Source organism: Camelus dromedarius, chromosome 28 (genome assembly GCF_036321535.1).
Source record: "Camelus dromedarius isolate mCamDro1 chromosome 28, mCamDro1.pat, whole genome shotgun sequence".
Classification (NCBI taxonomy): domain Eukaryota; kingdom Metazoa; phylum Chordata; class Mammalia; order Artiodactyla; family Camelidae; genus Camelus; species Camelus dromedarius.
In genome coordinates this window covers 27,243,919-27,264,939 of record NC_087463.1, presented here as the reverse complement: position 1 = coordinate 27,264,939, position 21,021 = coordinate 27,243,919, and the positions used below count along the sequence as shown (strand labels likewise).

Below are 21,021 nucleotides of genomic sequence, written 5' to 3'. Positions count from 1 at the left end.
AGATCTACACACTTGACTGACCAAACTCCTCCTCTAATCTCAAGCCAAGAGGTACCAGGTGGGCCGGCTCCTCTGCACAAGTCTGAGACGCCCTTGCCCTGTGCGGAGTCAGCACGATCAGGCCTAAGAGCCTGCGCTGACACCTCAGCACACGTGCAATTCACACACACGAGAAATACTGTAAAAACAATATTTAATTTTGAATTTAGTAAGTTTCTTTTATTCATGTCTCCTGAAAGCATGGTCTTCTAACTGTACACGTCAAGAAGAAATGATCATTTTGCGGTCTATCAAGCGTCAGAGAAAAGAACAGGAAAACACCCTACAGCGACCTGCAGGCGGCAGAGGCCCAGCCCGGAGCCACTCGCCTTCGGGCATCAGCTGTCACACTGGGGCTCTGTCTGCAGCTGCTCCTCTGCGGAACTGCTCTCCCCAATTTTTGCAATTACAATTACAATTACAAATTTCGCAATACAATTAAGAGAAGGAAGAATACTGTATCTACAGTATTCACTGAAATCAACCACTGCAGAATTAACTCTAGTGACTACAAAAACTCTGCTGTCGCACTGACTTAACGTGTGGGACTGAGTGAGGCCTAAGTCAGGATCCGTGGCGCAAGAGCAACCTCAGTGATCAGCGGGGCTGTGCGACAACGAGGCCGCGCACTGCACACCCCACCCCACCACGCCCAGGAGACAGAAGGCGCCAAGCACTGCTCAGCACTGACATCTGCAGGGTCACACATCTGTCTTGTCCAGAACAAGCATTTCCTTTCCCCCCTTCCTAGTGTGTCCCAGGGAAAGCTGTGAGGCTCACATTCACTGCGCTCCTGAAAGCAGGGCAAGCCCCAGTCGGCACCAAAGCTGACACGAAGGGCACGAATGCCACCTTCACATACCGTCCAAGCCCACTGCCCAGACGACGCATGTGCTCAGCACACAGACCACTACTACATGCATGACAACACTATGTAAAGCAAAGCATCTGGAGAAACGCTTGTCTGGAGTCACTGAAAACACAAAGCATCACCTACATGTGAGAATTCATGCCAGGAATCGAGCTTATTTCTTACCCGAGGCGACGACCGTGCCTGCCCACAGGGTATTTTCTATGCTGAGACTCTCATGAATCGGGGGGTCACTATCTTCCTGTTTAGGGAGAGAAATGGGAAAAAAAACACAGATTAGCAACTTTTTAGTTACTCATACCTCAGATATCTACAGTGTAAAAAACAAGTCCACAAGCTGGATCCAACTGACGAGCAGCGAAAAGGCGACACGGGGCAAAGACAGGGGTGTGGACAGAGGACTCTGGGGCGACGGCAGAGCAGGCAGCCCCCCGGACGGCTCCTCACCCGGACAGAATCTGTGCTGTAACTAACTCTGGGGTCGCCTGCAGGCTTGCAAGTTCCAGGGGAAGAACAGTCGACTTTGGTCCATGTCGGGTCTCAGCACAGGGACACCTACACACCCACCCCAGCCGCACAGCAGGAGGCTGTGCATGTGGGTCTGGAGCAGCCTGCAGGAACCAGGGGGGCAGAAAGGACCCTGTCCTCCAAATATCAGGACTCTGTGCTCTGATGCTGATTGTGGCTTCTGACCACAGAGGTGCAGCCAAAGGGGCAGGCGCCCACTGCTGCTACACCTCCCCCCACTGTTCCGACCCCTCCCCAACAAGCGGAAGTGCCTTTCTATACCCTCTTCCCCCCTTTTCCCCTGTCATGACCAGACATTAAAGACTGTGACACTCAAAAATAACTGCATATATGTGAAAAAATAGAAAATGACCACACATGCCCAAGGAATGGCTCAGAAAAGATATAAGACATTAAGTTTACACCTCAGGCTGATCCTCAACACAGACAGAGCTTACAACAGCCAAAAAACAATAAAGAAAAACAATGACAAAAACCCATCAAATCCTAGTTTTAACTTCTAGAGCCACCACATTATTATATTCAAAAGTACTGTGTTCAACAAAAAAATAAGGCACTAAAAACAGAAAGTACAATCCTTCAAAGGAAAAATATAAACCAACAGAAACTACCCCCGAAAAACACCTGATGAAACTGACAGACTTTAAAAGAAAAATGTTAAAGATGTTCAAAGACATAAAGATGTGTTGCAAGTAAATAAAATGATGCATGAACAGAATGGAAATGTGAATGAAGAGACAGAAAACCTGAACAGAAACCAAAAGGAATTTAAGAGCTGAAGAGCACAATGACTGAAATGCAAAATTCACAAAAGGGATTCAAGGCAGTTTTGAGCAGGCAGAAGTTACTGAACTTGAAAGCAGGACGTTACTATGGAAGTTACTAAGTCTGAGAAATAGGAAGAAAGGAAAAGAAAGGAAGGAAGGAAGGAAGAAAGAGAAAGAAAGAAAACTGAAAGGACCTAAGGGATCCACAGGACAGCACAAGCCAAACCAATATATGCATTGTGAAAATCTCAGAAGAAAGAAAAGAAAGGGGGCAGAGAGAATATTAGAAAAAATAATGGCTGAAAAGTCCCCAAAGTTAATGAAAGACATGAATGTAAACATCCAAGAAGCTCAATCACATCCAAGTAAAATGAACTGAGAGACCCACACCGAGACACATTACAATTACACTTTCAAAGTCAAGAACAAAGAAAGAATCTTGAAAGCAGCAAGAAAGAAACAAATCATCACGTACAAGGATCCTCAATAAAACCGTCAGCAGATTCTCATCAGAGACTCTGAGGCCAGAAGACAGTGCACCAGCACAGCCAAGTGCTAAAAGGAAAAGAACTGATCAACCGAGAACCCTGAACCCAGAAAAACCGTCCTTCAAAGGTAAGGGAGAAATCAGGACGTTCCCAGATGAACTCAAGTTGAGAGCTGGGGACCACGGGAGCGTCCCTGCAGGAAGTGCTCAGGGGGTCCCGCAGGTCGAGATAAAAGGCTACTGGATCGTCCTCAGAGCCACGTGGAGAAACAAAGATTTCAATGAAGATAAATCACCATAAATAAATTCCCTCCTCACTTCCTTCTATGTATATTCTATAGCTGTTTCCTTTCTGGTCACCATGGGGTGCAATTTCTTAAAAAACAATGGATTTCAAGACTGGTGTTTCTTTTAACTGTGCCTTCACTGTACCATCTGTAAATAGGAGAATTCACCCAATTAATTCAAACATGCATTTGGTATCTAAATACACACCAAGCCCTGTGTTAGAAGCTGTAGCTCTGAGAAGAATTAAGACAGCCTTTCAGCTAAGCAGTTCCTGGCTCAGTGTGGGAGTGAAGATGCACGCAGAAATGACGGATGTACAGGCAGGTAGCAGTGCAACGGTGCCCAAGAAAAGGACACACCAGCAAGTCTTGTAAATGACAGCACGTAAACCGGGTCTGAAACGCAGGAGCCGCACGGGTGGCCCTTGAATAAAGGTTCTGTCTGCTCCCCACGCTGACACCAGCACGTGGCCCATCTCTGCCCATGGAGACAGACGCACACTTGTCTTCACTTTAAATTCCCTTAGGAGTTACTTCTTCCAATTACAGTTTGTCAAGTAAAATATGTTTTACTTTGCTGCATTCAGTAGTTTTAGCTTAAAAAAATCTAATGATAATTATATAGCTGCATTAATATACAAAACACTGAGGAAATATATAATGTAAGTGGGAAAAATAAGGCTTATATTATCCCAATGTAAATATGTATGTAGATGGGAAACAATTTGAAGATGAAAAGCCAAGAGACTATACCACTGTTCACATTTAGGATGAGAGGCTGTACAATTCGCAGTACCTTTAACCATTTTAATCGTACGTATTTTCAAATTTCCAAACGCAGGCGGCATCAATCAAGCTCTTGCTCCGCGGCCCCCGCACCACCGCCGGTCGTTGCGGTACGCCAGCTCACTCCAGCCCTCGCCTTGGGCTCCCTGTGCTCACAGCCAAAGTAGCTGCTCAAGGGCAAGGCACAGAACTGCCCGACTCAGAACCAGATAATCCAGGAAAACTGAGTATTCCCTTTGCCTTTAATGGTTTTACAGGACAAAGCATCGACTTTTAGAAGAGAGAAGTTGGTGATCTCTCTGCATTAACTATTTTGTACTTCAATTTACGACTGAAATGAAATGATCAATTTCTGACTCATCACAGAGGTGGTCTTAGAACCTACCTTGGATAAGCACTGCTGGAGAGAGAAGGCTGAAACACCCTCATGCTTAGCTCCTAAATAGAGTCCAGACGGCACATGCTGTAACTGTACATCAATGCAGGAGTTTAAGCCGCGACCCAGCAAACTGAGTGCGTAACTGGGATAAGTCCCGCCAAACTGCTGGGTTTGTCGTTTAAGGCACAAAACAAATAAAATCCTTCCCTAATATGAATTCTGAATTACTCTCACTGCATCACAGCCCTTCCTGTCTTCAGCTGTCCCTGCAGACTGTGGGCTGTCTGACCATGGCACTGACCCTGACCTGAGCACCTGGCACAGCACAGGCACTGCCTCTGTCCAGGAAGAGAACACACGTGAGAACAGCAGAGAGGGGCCCGCTCCTCCGCGTCTAACGGCCCTGCGCGGGCCCAAGCACGGAGGCAGTGGCCTGCTAGTGCTCCGGGTGCCCTTTCCTTCAGGAGCTCCTTTGGGCCGCCCTGCCTGCAGCGCCAGTGATCCCCTGACCACAAGAGAGCAAACCAGCATCATTCCACTAGTTTATTTTTTTTCTTAACTTTGTACTAAAGTACAGTTGACTCACAATGTCATGTTAGTTTCTGGTGTACAGCAAAGTGATTTAGTTGTATATATACATACATTATATATATACATCCACATATATATACACATACATATATATTCTTTTCCATGTTCTTTTCACTATGGTTTATTACAGGATACTGAATATAGCTCCCTGCTCTACACAGTAGGTCCTTGTTGTTTACCTGCTTTATGGACAGTAGTTTGTATCTGCTAATCCCAAACTCCTAATCTACCCCTCCCCCACTCCCTTTCCCCTTTGGTGATCACATGTCTAGAGCGTTTTTCTGATCCATAAGTAAGTTCATTTGCATCATATTTTAGATTCTACATATAAGCGGAATCATACGAGGTGATTTTCCTAGTTTTAAACCCTCCCTACAGTTCCCTTAATATGGAAATTTAAAAATTAACACATGCATGTCTTTTAGTTTATTGTTTCCCCATTGTGTCGAACTCCAGGAGGAATAATGGCATTAAAGAACATGAATTTTTTTACGGCTTTCTGAACTACAAGTGAGAGATTCTGTAGTTTAGTTTCAGAAATCTAAGCTGGTTCTGCCACTACTTCTAATAGAACTATTTCACCACATGACTGCGTTCTGTAATTCTAGCACAATGACTTGTTGAAGAATACACAGGATCTATGCAGCTCCCTTTTCATTCTGTGATAATAATAATGGACTTTAAACACTAAACGTTTTTTTAATATTGAGAAAATTATTGTAAAAGTTCTTTACCAATCTCATATAGTACAGAATAAAGACTGGGAAGATGGAAAATTACCTCTAAATACCTTTCTCTCTGCATTTCTTTCTCCTTAATGTTATATAGTTTGAAAAGATAAAATTTGCTTCGAGGAGGGAGAATGCAAAATGTTACCATTTCAAGCTGCTTTCTCAGTAGTGTACCCTAGTTAACAAACAACAGGGATACGTTTTATAAAGGGGAGTATTTTGACTGGAAAAGACATGAACAATGATAAGTGTGCTATGGTTTACAGAAGACATTACAGTACAAAATGCATCATAAAAAGATTAAATGGGAATATGATGTTAAATGACCACGAATACTGCCAGTATTTCAGAAGTGGCTATAGTTATGAACTCCAAGCTTTAGAGAGAATAGCTCTGTCTTGAAGAATAAGCAAAATTAATGATACCAAGAATAATAATGTGAATCATATAACACAAAATGTCATACAGTCAACAATTTAGGTAGCCGTGACATTGTTTTAAGGTAAGTAGGAGCAGATATTAATCACAATGTGCTTGTGCATTCAATTCTGCATGGACAATAAAATAAACAGTACATTTACTGCCACAGGACATCTGAATTAATTTGCTCTGATTCTTACTTAATTACATAGGCTAAATCAAAAGAAACATTTGTTTTCTCCTCTGCATATCACAGTACAAAAAAGGAATATAAGCAAGTATCACTTTTTTAAATGTTCAGTTGATATTTTGGTAATTAAAGTAAATTCTATTTTCCAGTTACAAAACTAGTTATTTAGCATGGTTTTTTCTTTCCTCCTTTTTGAAAAAGGTACAGAAAACAAAGATTTTCCATCTGAAATAATCTAGAACTCAAGATTGATGTAAAATGAGTGAATCAAAACAGTGTTAGGAATATCAAATGAAGGCAAAGAATTATTAAGAACTTGCAATAATTCATACAAGGCGAATGTGTCTGAAATGAACTAAGAAGCCCTGATGAAGTCAGGACCCCCACGAACCCCTTTCTCCTCTGCTGTCCCGTCTCTAGAGCAGACTGCCCATCTGGAGACGTCTCCGCCCGCACTGAACGGAAGTCTGCAGTATCTCCCTTCTCACCCGTGCTGCCCGCACGAGCCACAGGTGACCCCGGCTGCCACCGCAGCTGGCCTGTGCACTCTGGGGAGGCCGTGAGGACGTAAATTCAGGTGGCTGCCACTATCCCATGGGGACCAGGGATCCAGGGGAATCTTTCACAAACACCAGTATTATCATTTCTCTCCTAGGCTGAAAATCTGTAAATGGCTTCTTCCTTCTTTTGAAAAGACCTCCAGGATCAAGTCCAGCCGTCCGTCCCGTCCTCCCTCCCCACCCCTGCACACTCGCTCACACAACCGTCACACAGCCGGCCAGCCACACACAGTCACACACACCTGGTCTCACACCCAGTCAGACAGCCACACAGTCACACACACGTGCAGCCACACACCCTCCATGTCACTGTGCTCTACAGTCTGGGTGTTTCCAGCCCCATTTCTCGTTTGCTCTCACCCTCTGACACCCTGTCCAGCAAACATTTCCAAAACTTTAAGCAAATAACAGGCAATATAAATCTGGGGAACAGAAAGGAAGAAGCAAATAGAATTCCAAAGTACTAACAGCGGTTAGTAACTCTGAATTTACTGTACTAAAGGTGCTCCCTCTTTTGTAAGACTTTTTCTCTCATATGCCCTTTTTTTTTTTCAAAAATACTTTTGCAAAAGCACAAAAAGATCTGAGTTTTCCAGAGCCCATTACAAGGCACTTACCGCCAGGACCCCGCCCTCCCGCAGGCTCCCGCGGCCGTCCTGCGCATATACCATCACTGCAGCCCCCGAGGGAACGCTTACAGAGCAGTGCCCGTGCCCACAGCCCGTGGCCCACAGCCCGCAGCCCACACGTCACCTGGCACACAGCGTGCCCCTTGGTGAAGTTCTCCCAAGTGGTGACAGCTGCTCACCAAGCCTTGTATGAGACCAGGAGGGAGACAAAGCTGACTGGATCACCGGAAATCTTTTTAAAATAAATGCAGCAATTAGAAATAAACTATACCATGTATTAAACCCCCTTAAGTATTGTAAGTCACTTACACTATCAGCATAGGCTGTGAAAATCGAAAGTTACTGAGTGCTCCAAATCCTATGAAATACTCAGGGTGGGGGGACTTCAAGCTGCAGCCAAACACCCTAACAGTGAGAAGAACGCAGAAGGAAACGGACTTGTGTTACAAGGAAACAGACACGCACACACGCACGTCCACCCGACCAGGCGACACAGACCAGGACATGACGTGGACGCGCGAGTGCACCAAGTATCACCAAGACCAAGACCAAGACCGCCGAATTACGTCATCTCACCACCCATAAGAGTGTAACAAGAGCAAAAGTGCTAAAAAACAGGAAAACTGTACTGAACGGAGCCCAGAGAGATACCTGATGTTGGAAAATTTAAGAACTTGACACATTCTCTAGGTTTTCACTTTTTAGTTCAAAACTTGTTGAAGCGGATTCTTGATTTAATTACTCTTTCAAAATAAAGATTTATTACTTTTAACTTAACACACACAAGGCATATGGTTATGTTAACAAAAGATGAGACTCACCCTGGTGAACGTGCCTTCAAAACTATGAATATCCAGTTGCGGCTTCTGAGCATAAACGTAAGCGTTGATAGAAAACAGGTCCTGGAACACAAAATACCCAAATTAGTCACATCATAACCAAACAACATCCCTTGGAAATGTCCCAGTTACCAACTAGTATTTTTCATATATTACTTATCAAAAGTAATAGTTGAGTTTCTTATAGTTTGTGCCCAACACTATGACAATTTTTAAGCTCAACAGAGGTGCAGGGACTTTTGATTCCAGTGGACAACCGCCACCCCGTAACAGGCTGTGTCAAAAGCAACTGGGAGATGCTTATAAAATACACAGCACTTGGGCTGCCCCATGATTATAAATACATTTTTCATTTAACATAACTTCTATTGTTTTAATAAAATTATATATAGTTTTAAAAACTCAACTAGCTGGACCAGCAAACATACTCTCATAATTAAAATAAGGCACTTAAGAACTCATCTCTGGAGACCTGTTTAAACTGTTACATGCTGCCAATTAATGAAGTAACCGAAAGCATGTCTTTCCTGCTTCAAAATTAATTCTATGAAAGCAGCCGTGATGTGTGAACAGTCGAGTCCTCCCGTGCAAGGGTACAAACACAGGTTATGGGGACACGGCTCGGGTGCGTGGGAGGAAGGCACCGTCCTCCTGGCCTTAAGGAGCGCAGACCGCTAGTTTACAGCAAAGGCAGTAGCTGCCGAAATAAAAACATACCCACCAAATCTAGGGACTTACTCAATGGCTTCATAAAACATATGTGGAGTTGTGACGGTTACTCAGATCCCGCTGCATACTTCTAAATACGGCTGACCCTGGAACAACGCAGGCTGAGTGCTGATCCATTTCTACAGGGATTTTTTCCAGAAGTAAACACCACGCGTACAAAGGAGGGCCAAGCCTAAGTTACACGTGCCCCAGCCCTTCACTGCTCAAGGGAAGGGTTCACTGTACTCGCTCCCAGCCTCCACCGTCAGAGCTGGAAGCGTGGGGCAGCCCCAGATGCGCCCTGGGGGACACCACTCCGCACGTGTTCCTGCTCGTTGCTGGGGGAATTCAACGTGTCCTGTGTGAGTCCCTCAGGAGTAAAGTCTGGCCGCTCGGTCTGGTTTCCTGAGACTTCACCCCACGCACCTGCTCTCTCTGCTGACTGCGCTCTGCACCCTTCCACTGGAGAAAGTCGAGGCTGAGAGCAGGACTGCATGCCGAGTCCTAGGAGCCCCCTTGAGGCCCATCAAAAGTGGGTGTGGTCCTGAGGACCCTGATACAGAGAGTTTGCCATTTTCATACGTTTTGTTTTAGTTATTCATTTTGTTTTGGTTCTGTCTCAAGGCTGCTAACTCAGAAAAGCAGACTTCCAGACGTGGAAAACAGAGGCCAGAGACTGGGGCGACCACAGCAGCCAAAGAGTAAGCGGGGAGACGGGGACCCAGCAAGGAGAGCCTCCGGAGGGGCCCGAGGCTCTGTGTCCCCTCTCTTTCTGAGCCCCAGACATCCCGCGCACAGGCAGCGGTCACGCAGTCAAGCTGAGCTGGAAGAAACGAACAAGACCTGCACCGCTCCCCACTGCAGGGGAGACGGGGCCGGGCATCTGACTTCAGCCAGGTTAACTACAGTGAAAACAAAACCAAACAGAAACCAATGCTCTTCAGAAGAACATCATAAAATCCAGAGTCTCTACAATTATCAGTGATGTTGAAGATACAGTCCACACTTCCAGACACATGAAGAAACAAGAACACAAGACCCATATTCACGTGGAAGACGAATTCTTACAATAGACAGAGCTGCGCTGCTGTTTCATGGGTCCTGCCGGGGGAAGGCAGGGTGGCTGCGGGCTCCCGGGCGGCCCCCAGAGGCCCCCTCGTCAGCGCCCCTCCACCCGGGGGCCCGGACTGCTGGGCAGTATGTCCAGCTCCAGCACTTACCGAAAACAGTCTCAACAGGAAACAGGCCACAGGCTAACCATGACACGGCCTCCCTCACTCCTGGAAGACACGTCTGCTGTTCTGAGTGTACATTTCACTTACTCCCTGCTTTAAATCCTGGTAGGGAACACGCAAGTCTTCAAGCTGCTTCAAGTCCCTTGAAGAGCAAATGGGAAAGAACTGACTCCTACAGCAACAGCTCTAAACAGCACAGCGCTGACGGCCATAAAGTCCTCAGGAGGACCGACTGAAGAGCCTTCGAGCCCGCCACCCGCTGCGAAGTGCAGGACGGTCAGAGGTACTCGGAGGGAAACCCAGTGCAGAAGCGGCGTGACAGGCTCCCCTCCACCACCTCTTAAAAACAGAACTGCCCGGCTGGAGAGGGGCACGCGGCCCCTAAGGAACACCACCCTCTGCCCTCCGCACAGCCACCCCTCCCCACGCGGCTCACTTTAGGGGGGAGTAGGACAGGGCCGTGGCCCCCATGCTGGCAAGGGTTCGGCAGCGTTGAAGGTCACTTGGGGACAAGGACAGAGCTGCCCCCTCGGCATGGACCGCCCACCTCTGCACTGTTAGGTGAGGGAGCAGAGCTTCTCTCCTGATTGGGAGGTGTCCGCAAGGAGTCAGAAACCACTCGAGAGCTCAGAGCAGAAAGGGACTTAACACATGGAGTGAGACGCTCCCAAATCACAGGGAGCAGGGGCTCGTGAGAGAGCCTCCAAGAGTCACTCTAGGAACGACCCTCCGTGGAAAACACCGCCGCATCTTTCAAGTTCAAGGCATGGCAGGGCCCCGTGACTCCAGGGCATGAGGCAGGCCGCCGTCTCCCCAGCGACTGCCACCAAGCACCTGAAGTCGAAGACAGCACCTGCCAGCGGGGACCCTCCAGCTGGGACGTGCCAGCCAGGCAGACAGATGACTCACGCTCATTTTCATGCCTTGAAAATTCCCGGAGAGCTCAGTAAACTCGGGAACGCTCATTCACACACCTCCAGGTGGGCCTGGAAGATGCACGCAGATTTGTCTCCAAGGTTCTGAAGAGCAGACGCTGCACCGGACTAAGGGTGAACACACCGGCTCACCACAGCAAGTCTGCTACTACAGCTCAGATGACACGCTGACAACAATTTATTTTCAAGTTAATTAAGTCAAGCTAGTTTACACAAGAGGAAATACAACGTATAATAATTTCAGGCTGATGGAAAGACTAGCATGTTTAATAAGCAGCCAGCCAACCCCTGGGGTAAGGAAACGCTGAGGCTCACTCATCAGCCACGCACCACACAGTCACAGGAACTTTCAAACAGCGAAGTTCTTGTACAACAGATCGCCCTTCAATGCGTGGACGTAAAGGGCCGTCTGAGCAGCCCCCACACCTCCACGCGCACATGCACATTCAGAGGGAGGCATCTCATCCAGCACATTAGACATCAAACGGCTGAATAACGGCACAATAATGAGAATGTCATTCGAAGCTTTTCATGATAATTTAAAAATCATTCCCAAGTTTTCAATAATGTAGGAAATCCTCTGCTATTAGGTCAAGGGCAACATTTGTTCGCATTACTTAAAGGTCATTAAAATACATCCTTAATCATAACATGTGGCTCATTACAAATAAAACTGCCTCTCGTTCAATAAAACTAATTAAATGTAAATGGTATTGTTTACTGCTATATGGATCTTTTGAAATAAATCAGCAAGTCATGATTTATTGAGAACTACTGTGACCTCCTTGCTGTTAACAAATCTGCCTGATCACAAAAGCCAGAAACGCGCGTCCCGAACGTCTCCAGTGCTGGAAGTGCGCGCCTTCCAGCTGCCTGTGCAGCAGCAGGAAGCCCGACCTGTGCCATCGACCTGCAGCTCGGCACCCGCCGCGTGGCTGCCTGGAGCCCAGGTCTCCGCTCACGTGAGGTGCCCTGGAACCCAGCAGAGCTGGGGAGGTTGTGCTTGGTGGCATCCTCGACTCTTTGAGAAAAGCTCTAGGACTGCAGGTTTACTTATTTACTCTTGGTGTCACGGTGGGCACAGTGCTCCACTGATGAAGCGACAAGCAGCGAATGACACCCAGTATTCCCCAAATCCACTGCACGAGAGACAGAAAGTCCAGATGAGCGACAGTTACGGGCAGTGTGAGCTTTTAAATGAAAAAAACAAACTGCCTTGCTTAAACCCATAAGAAATTAGGGCTTTCCTCTCTATGAAAAAAAATCAATACCTAATATGACAAATTATTCCTTAAGACATAATTTATATGCAATAAATCACGCATGTTTAAATTGTACTATCGTCTGCATTTTAATACAAGTCATGCCTATGACATCACCACGATCTAGGCGGGGACAGTTCTACCCACCCTCTGCAGGCCCCTCCCCACACATCTATGAAAAACCTACAGCTGTCATCACACAGAATTTTAAACGGCTGAGTGTTCCCCAAGATTGAAAACAAAGACAAGAAAGGCTTCAGCACTTCCATCCAACACTGCGTTAGCGATCTCAGCCGGCGTCATACCACAAGTGAAAGAAAGAGAAGGCTGCGTACACAGACTGGAATCAAAGAGGCAGACTGTCTTCTCCGCATGTGACGTGATCATGTAGTGAGAACATTCTAAGAAATCACATTAGCGACACTAAGAAGACACGAACAGGCATTTCACCTGGAAGGACACACAGATGGAAAACAAGCACGTAACACAGGATCCAGCGCCGTCAGCCGCCTCAGAAGCACAGACTAAGACGAGCGCCCGCTGCGCACTTACCAAGCACTGGCGCGCCCGCACGCCACTGGCGCGAACGGTCCAGTCACTGGACAGCAGCTTGGCGGCTTCTGCACACCCACTTCCCCCACACCCCCGACCGGCAGCCTAGCGATTTACTAGCGGCCCGTCGTCCCGGCCCGCTGGTCAGTGGAAAATAGCCAACGCCAACTTCAGCTCCTCTACTCCCTTCAACACCAGTCCAGCAGAAAATGCCTTCCCCCGTTCACCACCACCAACAAAAAGCTGCATTAACTCAGAACATACCAACTATACAAATACCCTGCAGACTGTAAATAAACCATCACAGAACACTGAGAATTTACAGCTCCCAGAGCACTGAGAACAGAGCATCTGACTGCTGTGCTACCTGGCTCTGACTGAGAAACTTTGATCCTGAAGAGCGTCTTGGACAGTTTTCAAAAACCACTCTGCCCTGGGGACTGACAGAGACCACAAGACGTACGGAGGCAGAACCGGAGACATGGAAGTGTCTGTGCCTAAGAGGGGTGCACATCTGCAGATACATACCTGCTTTTATCAGTTTGTCACTATGCACATACCTGAGCACCGATGTAGCTTTAAATGGGCAAACACCAACACAGAAACGGACCCAGGAGAGGGGCAGACCACCAAGTAGGAGGTACACCCCTCACCGAGATCTGGTGGAAGCTTTCAACAGTACTAGGAACGAAAGGAATACAATTAAAAAATAAACTGTCCCAAATTTTCTCTATCAAGCTGAGATTTCTCTCTTCAATACCTGTTTCAAGTGTTTTGAAACATACTTACCTAATAATCATACATTAATGGCTATAAGATGTTTAGGCACAACTCTTCTATGATAATTTTTAAATATCAGAAACCTGAAATCGTGAATATTCTTTTACTCCCCAATTCTACTTTCAAGAATTGACATTAAGGAAGAAAACTTGCTATTTACATGCCTTCTCTTAATGTTGATATATTTTAAAAAACAAAAACTAGGAGCTGCCTGCTGGTCCCCACCCATGACAGAGGGGCGTGGGGGCTGGCTGATCAGCTGAGAAGAAAGATTCTCCAGCTCAGGGTTAGAAACAGGACCTGGGAATCGAATCCAGCAACCTGCACCCTGTTCTGTGCGGTCCCTGGAGGAAGAAGTGATCTTCTTTTCTCTAATCTTTAAAGGGTTGCAAAAAAAAAGAGGAGGAGCAGAAGACGACAGTGACTCCAGCAGACACACCTGGTGAACCACATTACAATGTGACGATGAATAAACAGACAAAGAAAGACTGCGCACACTCTCATTAGTGACCAGAATGTTTTGGAAAAGATACATGACACACATAAAGGAATGAATTTCAACCTGGGGGCTACCTAAAGGATAGGCAACTGAAAAAACCTAGAGTCAAAAGTATTGCCAAGTCTTACACACGTCAAACATACTTAGTTTCCGAAAAGTCCAGTACCTACAAGCACGAGGGAGGCTCCTGCTGGCACAGCAGCTCACTGTGCGCACGACGAGCAGCCAGTCCTCTCCGAACCCGACCAACCCAAGTGAAGCGGCCAAGTCTAGCTCAACTCCCACAGCTGCTCGGGTCAAAGGTCATTCTTAAGACAATCTCCATCTTTCTTTACTCTCCAATGAGTATCAGCAAATCACGTATGATGAAGCTTCTCTCGTGCACATCAATAGTACAAATAACACAAAATACTAAATGACCACAACTGCGGTTTTGCTAAAGTAAAAAGAAATTTAATCAAAAAAAATTATACCACTAGGAGATCCTTAGCACTAGTGAGAGACCTGTTTTAGAGATCCCGAAAACACTGAAATCCGCAAGACCTGTTCCCGCTCATCCCACCTCCTGCCGGCTCCCCAGGCAGCAAGGGCCAGGTAGGAAGCCCGGAGGCGTCTTTCTCCTTCTCTCTGTTGACAGACACAGGAACACTTCGCTTCCTCCCGACCAGCGAGGACACTCCACCTTCAGAGGGAAAGCTGAGGTGGACAGCCTGGCCTCCCAGGCTCAGCTAAGCCATCTGAGTTCTGCCGTCCACCAAAGCAGGGTCTGAACTGCCTCCTGGGAGTAGGTCCGTTACCAACGGCAGACTCATCAAACCGCTACCACGAGCTCCCAGTTTCAGAGGTCACCCAGATGAGTGGGAGTTTAAACACACAAACAAGGAGAAAATAAAGGAAACCTAAGAGTCAAGCCAACAGGAACATTCAAAACTACACCTCAAACAGGTGACATGCTGAGACACCGTGGAAATTACGTGGGCATAACTGTCAATGATCCTTCATTAGTAACGAAGAAATTATTTTTTAAAAATTATCAAGGCATCAAGGTAGCTGGTATAAATCGAACCAGACTCACTGCACAGAACAGTCACTGTAAGAAACGAGGGAATAACGACGACAGCGCTCACCCCCAGGGCCGGGAGCCTCTGCGTGCAGCTCACAGCCACTTTCAGCTTCCAGTCCGTCTCACCGTCGAGCTGATCAGTGCGGATAAAGCACGAGCCTTGGAACAAGAGAAGAAGAATTTCTGAGTTACAGCACTCTGAAGTCGCAATTCACGGCACAGTGGGGTATAGAAATGATAGACCTAGAGATTCCCGTGAACAGAAATCCTTAAAAGTCTTTATTTATGCAACGAACAACATGAGTTTGCTGAAACAATACAGGCCATTAACTGTTTCATCACTTATTTCCTATTTGGCGCTCCTGACTACGAAGGCTTAATGTTAATTAAGTGTTTTATTTTAGAAAGACTACGTTGATCGTTTCTACCTTTAATTCATGTTCTGTTAATAAAACAATAATTAAATATTCAAAAATGCCCAAGAAAGTGCGATATAACTTTGCTAATAAAATACATGATGCACCACTTTAGTGTACGTATTCAGTAACAAAAGCCCAGCTGAAAAGCTAAAGCCCTGCTGACAGCCAGTCACACTCACAACGCTAACACATTTACAGCATGAAGTATTTAGTCACAAACCCATTCACCCTTTGCCCATGCTGTATTCTCATGACCTATCCTACAACAGAGCAGCACACCACAGAACACACCACACACGACAACCGGGCAGTATTACTGATCACAACCAAAGTGGTGGGAATACAGTGAGAGAGCCAGCTGAGCGCAAGGGAGCACGAGGCAGTGGGGAGGAACAGAAAGAAAGGAAAAGGAAAAACAGAAAAAGAAAGCAGAAGAAAAAAGAAAAAGAAATGAGAAAGACCTGCATTTCCACTGAGAAGTCTCTCCAGGATACATACTGTCGTGGGAACAGAGACACCAGCGACTGAAGAACAAGGAGGGGGAGTGTGAGTGTGTGTGCACGCGTGCACGTGTGTGCAGAGACACCACCCACAGAGGGCGGATGGGAACAGAGAAGGCACTGGACAGAAGCAGCACCCTTCTGAGTGCACCCTGCTTCACACCGTTCACCCTGAAATCACACACAATTCACATAATTAAAAAGCCAAATTACCTCAAACTTTAAAAAAGGATCCCTTAAAAATAAAAGAAAGCATATAAAACACAGAATGAATTCAAGTGACTTGACTTCTCAAAAATTTAATGGTAAAATAAGGCAGTCACAGGAAGCCACAAAAGCATATGTATGACACATCGGACAAAGGATGCTATCCAAAATACAAAAAGTCCTCTTAAAACACAGCAATGAGAAAACAGCCCAATTAAAAATGAGCCAAATCAGAACAAAGAAGACACACCAATGGCAAAGGAGCACATGAGAAGTGGCTCCACAAAGGTGAATCACGGAGACACCACCGCACACTTACTAGAACACCCCAAATCCAGAGCACTGACAACACCAACTGCTGGTGAGGACGTGGAGCCGCAGGAACGCCCATCCCTGCTCGGGGGAATGCCGAATGCTGCAGCCACTTTGGAAGACAGCTTGGGGGTCTCATAACAGCAAACACATTCCCACCATGTGGTCCAGCGATCGCACTCCTTGGCATTTACCCAAAAGAGCTGGGAACTTATGTCCACACAAAATCCTGCAGGCAGATCTTACCCCTGCTTTATTTGTAATTGCCAAAACTTGGAAGGGACCAAGATGTCCTTCAGCAGGTGAGTGGACCAACTGTGGTGCATCCAGACAACGGAGAATCACTCAGCACGAAAACAAGAAGAGCTCTCAAGATGTGAAAAGAATGGAGGCAGTTAGTCTACTGCTAAGTGAAAGAAACCAGTCTGCAAAGGCTGTGTGCTGTGTGATTCCAGCTACACGGCATTCTGGAAAGGCAATAAAAAGATCAGTGGTCGCTCGGGATGGAGGAGGGGGTGGAGGCAAACGGGCAGAGCACAGAGGACCTCGGGACAGTGAAGATACTCTGCATGACATTCTATGATCGACAGACGTCCTCGCACATTTGCCCAAACACACAGGATGCACTTCACCAAGAGTGAGCCCCAGTGTAAACCACGGACTCTGGGTGATCATCAGGTGTCAGTGCAGATCCATCAGTTGTGACAAGTGTACAGCTCTGGTGGGGGATCTGATAATGAGGAAGCTATACACGTGTGAGTGGGTGTGTTGGAAATCTCTGCACCTCCTCATTTTTTGTGAACCTAAAATTGCTCTAAAAACATAAAGATTAAAATTAAAGAATTTTTTAAGAAACACATTCAGATTAACATAGAAAATGTAAACCCAAAGTATTCCACAAACATTTGATCTCAGCAGGAAAGGAACTGCAAGTAACTGGAACTGCACCACAGAAGACGTACACTTATTTGTATGAGTTACACTTAAATTTACACTTGAACACCTGCAAAAACGGGGCCTCCTATCAATGTACCTTTCTCATATTCAGGTTTCCCAGCCCCCGCCCTGTCTGTCAGGCTGGCTCCGACCCACCACTTCCATGCAGAATTACGCTATTGATCGGAGCGGTTCAGCACAGGGTAGCTCTGGTGAACGCAGACCGCACACACGGCCATTTAACAGAGCTCACACCATGACAGCTACTGGCTGCCTGCATTCTCTCCCCACTTCAGCAGCTGATTTCACCCATCAGTCATCTCCCGGCCCATTCCCTTTATCTGCCAGGTCAGCTTTCAGTAGTGATCACCACGGGTAAACAGAAACATTAAATAAAACGTTTTTACACTATTTTCAAATAGCTGTGTTTTAGTACTGAAAATACAACTTTAAGTGTCCTGTGTGAAACGGGTTTTACAAACATTGTAAGATTACTCAGTAACACGTCAGAGGGAAGAAGAGGTGAACAGCCCTACAGAGTCACAGCTGCCAAGGGCTGCAGTCATCTGGGAAAGAAAGAGCCTAAACGTCACACTGCAGCAGTTTCTGACCTGTTCAGGATTCAGAAAACATCTTCCTACAGAAATGGTATCAGTCAAGTCTTTTTATATCGGATAGAATCTGTTCAAGACTCCTTATCCCCAAACCAGCTGAAATAATGTGGTTATATAATTGTAAAATGGTTAATTAAAAATTTTAAGCTCCAGGCCAAGGCACTGGAGGTGGCTGCGACACAGAAGCCAGCTTTACAGAGGGTGACACCTTCCTCTAAGTGGGCACTGAGGTGGGGCGAGGGGTTGTGGCAGCCCCTCCAGGCATGCTACTTCTGCCCTACAAGCCAGCTGGTAGCAGGGGGTTGGGTGTGGGGGGACACTAGCTGGGGCCCCAGTGTTCCTGGCCTGTCAAGACTGGGGCAGAGCTCTCGCCTCTGAGGGCCAGCTGGGCAGTAGAGGGAGGCCCAGGGAACTGGGCAAGCCCACGCAGCCTGGGGAAAACAAGCCTGGGGGGCACCCTCCAGGGAGAGGCCCTGCCGTAGCCTGGGCGCCGCGGGAGACGGAGCCCGGGAGACGGAGCCCCCAGCCGCCCGGTTGCACTGGCTTGGAGAAGAAGCTTCCTGCACAGGGAGCTGGGGTCATGCATGGCTCAAATTCCACAGAAGCAATCTCTTTTTACCAAGGAAGATCTCTGGAAAATATTAAAAGAATGACTCTCAAAAGATATGCATCTGAATACTTAGGATTTATTTCAGGGATTTTCTTCAGTGAAAAAAGTCCTCTAGTGGTTTTCAACCAGGGCTGATTTTGCCCCCCAGGAAACTTCTGGAGACTTCGCTGGTTTTCACAGCAGGACTGGTGTGGGGCGCGGGGAGGGGCACTGATATCTAGTGAGTCGAGGCCAAGGACGCGGCTCCGCAACCTGCAGTGCGTGAGACAGGCCACCGCAGAGAAGCGCTGCCCAGAGAGCAGGAGCTCGGAGGGCGAGGCCGCTCCAGGCGCCTGTGTGTAAAGTCACAGCTGGCTGACACGGAGGGAAGAGCCGGCCTCGGGCTGAGAACCAGCTCCGTGACTCACCCTCTGCTGCTCCCTGTCTAGTTACTCCGCCTTGCTAGGTTTTTCATGTGCACAATGGGAAAGATAAGACTTACTTGGAGTCACGTTGTAAATCTTAGAGGAGAATCTACTCAAGTCTGCCAGGGCATGGTATACACCAAGAACTTATTAATTATTTAGCTAATTATTCCTCAAATTTGGGGATCTAGTTAAGGCGGGATGTACATTTTACACAGCTTAGTCCAGTACACCTTTGGAACAAAGTTCTAAAACTAAACAGGTCCTTGCAAACCCACATCCACACCGGCCTCCCGGGCCTTGAACTCCCCAGGGGACACACGCTCCTGCGCACCGGTGAGCACTGCCTCGCTCTTCCCCGGCGTAAACCGCATGCGCCCGGTGCGGCCCGTGCACTTTCACCCATCACAGCAGTTCAGCACCTGGAATGTACCCCACTGACCCTTCACGTTTCATTCTTTCAATTGCCTACACCACAGGCATTAGAGTTGCCATCACAGATCTAGGAGCTTCGCAGCGGTGAAGTCACTTTGGTGAGATACCGTGAGATCAAGAGCTATGAGAAGATTCTTCCATCATGTATTGTATCAGCTGAAGACACACCTATGAGACCTTCGTCTGATTTCACGCACTCTAAAAAGTACACCTAATTACATAAACATCACTCGTTACGTATCGTCTGCCCAAAGATTTATGATAAGGAAAATAACAGGCTGGTTTCCAATGAAAAGGAGTGCAAGAAAACTCGCAGTGCCAATTATTTTATAGTTAAACCCTTTCTCACAAGATTGATGGCTTTCCTCCTAAACATGTGCGTGTTTATCCATGTCTTTGAGTGTGTGCTTTGTAAAGTACAAAAACAACTTAAGGACTGGATCCCAGACTCCGTTAGACACACACTGCGGGACGTCAACGCCAACGGCTCTGGTCCGGGTTTGCTTCTAACATACAAAATAAGAAAAGCTGAGACTCTCTAGAGTCTCTTACATTTCAAACACTGGTGTTTCTAAAAGTGAAATCAATGACTTAACTAGATGTCTGCCAACTTATTAAACACTGGAGACCACACGCTTGCCTTTCTTTAAAGTAAAAGGATACGCCTCATGCTAAATATGCGCTACTTTTTAAATTAGGGGGAAGTGACATATTATTTATCTTCAAGCACAGTTGACATTAGTAGGCTCGCAGTAATTGACATGATTTAGAGAGAGAACGAACTGCAGCAAAGTCAGAGACGGCCAACTGGACTTCTCTTGCACGAACTATACCTAATGATTTTTTAACAGCAAGCACGAGCTACAACTGATGCCGTCTAAAGGCTCAGTAAAAATGTATGACTAAATCGGTCTGCTTATATCCTATTACTGACTTCTTATGAATACTTGATTTTATTTGGTATAATTGACATGAGTTGACAGCAAAGGACAGGTTTAATGACAATCAAAGGAAGATCAGCTAGTGTGCATGCCACCCGGGAGACGGCATCGAGTGGGGATGCAGTAACTGTCAGGGCACCGTGAGACAGCGCCCGTGAGCGTGTCACAGAGCATACTAAGTCCCCCTGGAATGCTAGCGGACTGCCCCGACAGCTCACAGACCCCACAGCTCTGCAAGAGACAGGCTACAGTTCACGCCCGACAGTAGAGAAACAGACATCGACTTTGCATATGAAATACCAGATCGTTTGCCGTTAAACTTAATTTCTAAATCATTTATATGACTTAATGACTCTGCATGAAATTTTTAAGCTGCTGGCAAGATGAATAGCACCACAGAGAGAATGTGGGTGAGTACAGTGTCATTTACCTACCGCTCGCCCACTAACAAGTGACAGCTGAGCTATTGTAATATGTCCCAAACACTTAAACTATAATGTCATCA

At 46.6% G+C, this 21,021-nt stretch overlaps 1 protein-coding gene across 8 annotated transcripts in view; it reads right to left on the bottom strand.

Moving 5' to 3' along the window:
- ATP9B (ATPase phospholipid transporting 9B (putative)) overlaps positions 1 to 21,021 on the bottom strand; it is a 155,698-nt gene that overhangs the window by 84,292 nt on the left and 50,385 nt on the right. For 6 of the 8 annotated variants that reach the window (XM_031441712.2, XM_031441713.2, XM_031441714.2 and 3 more), the window contains 3 exons: positions 15,203 to 15,297; positions 8,087 to 8,167; positions 1,076 to 1,151 (listed from right to left, as the gene is read on the bottom strand). In XM_031441712.2, the coding sequence (XP_031297572.2) occupies positions 1,076 to 1,151; positions 8,087 to 8,167; positions 15,203 to 15,297 (252 nt within the window). Of the gene's footprint in view, positions 1 to 1,075; positions 1,152 to 8,086; positions 8,168 to 8,842; positions 10,145 to 15,202; positions 15,298 to 21,021 lie in introns of those variants that run through there. The other 2 variants (XM_064480459.1, XM_064480458.1) reach the window with 2 other exon arrangements.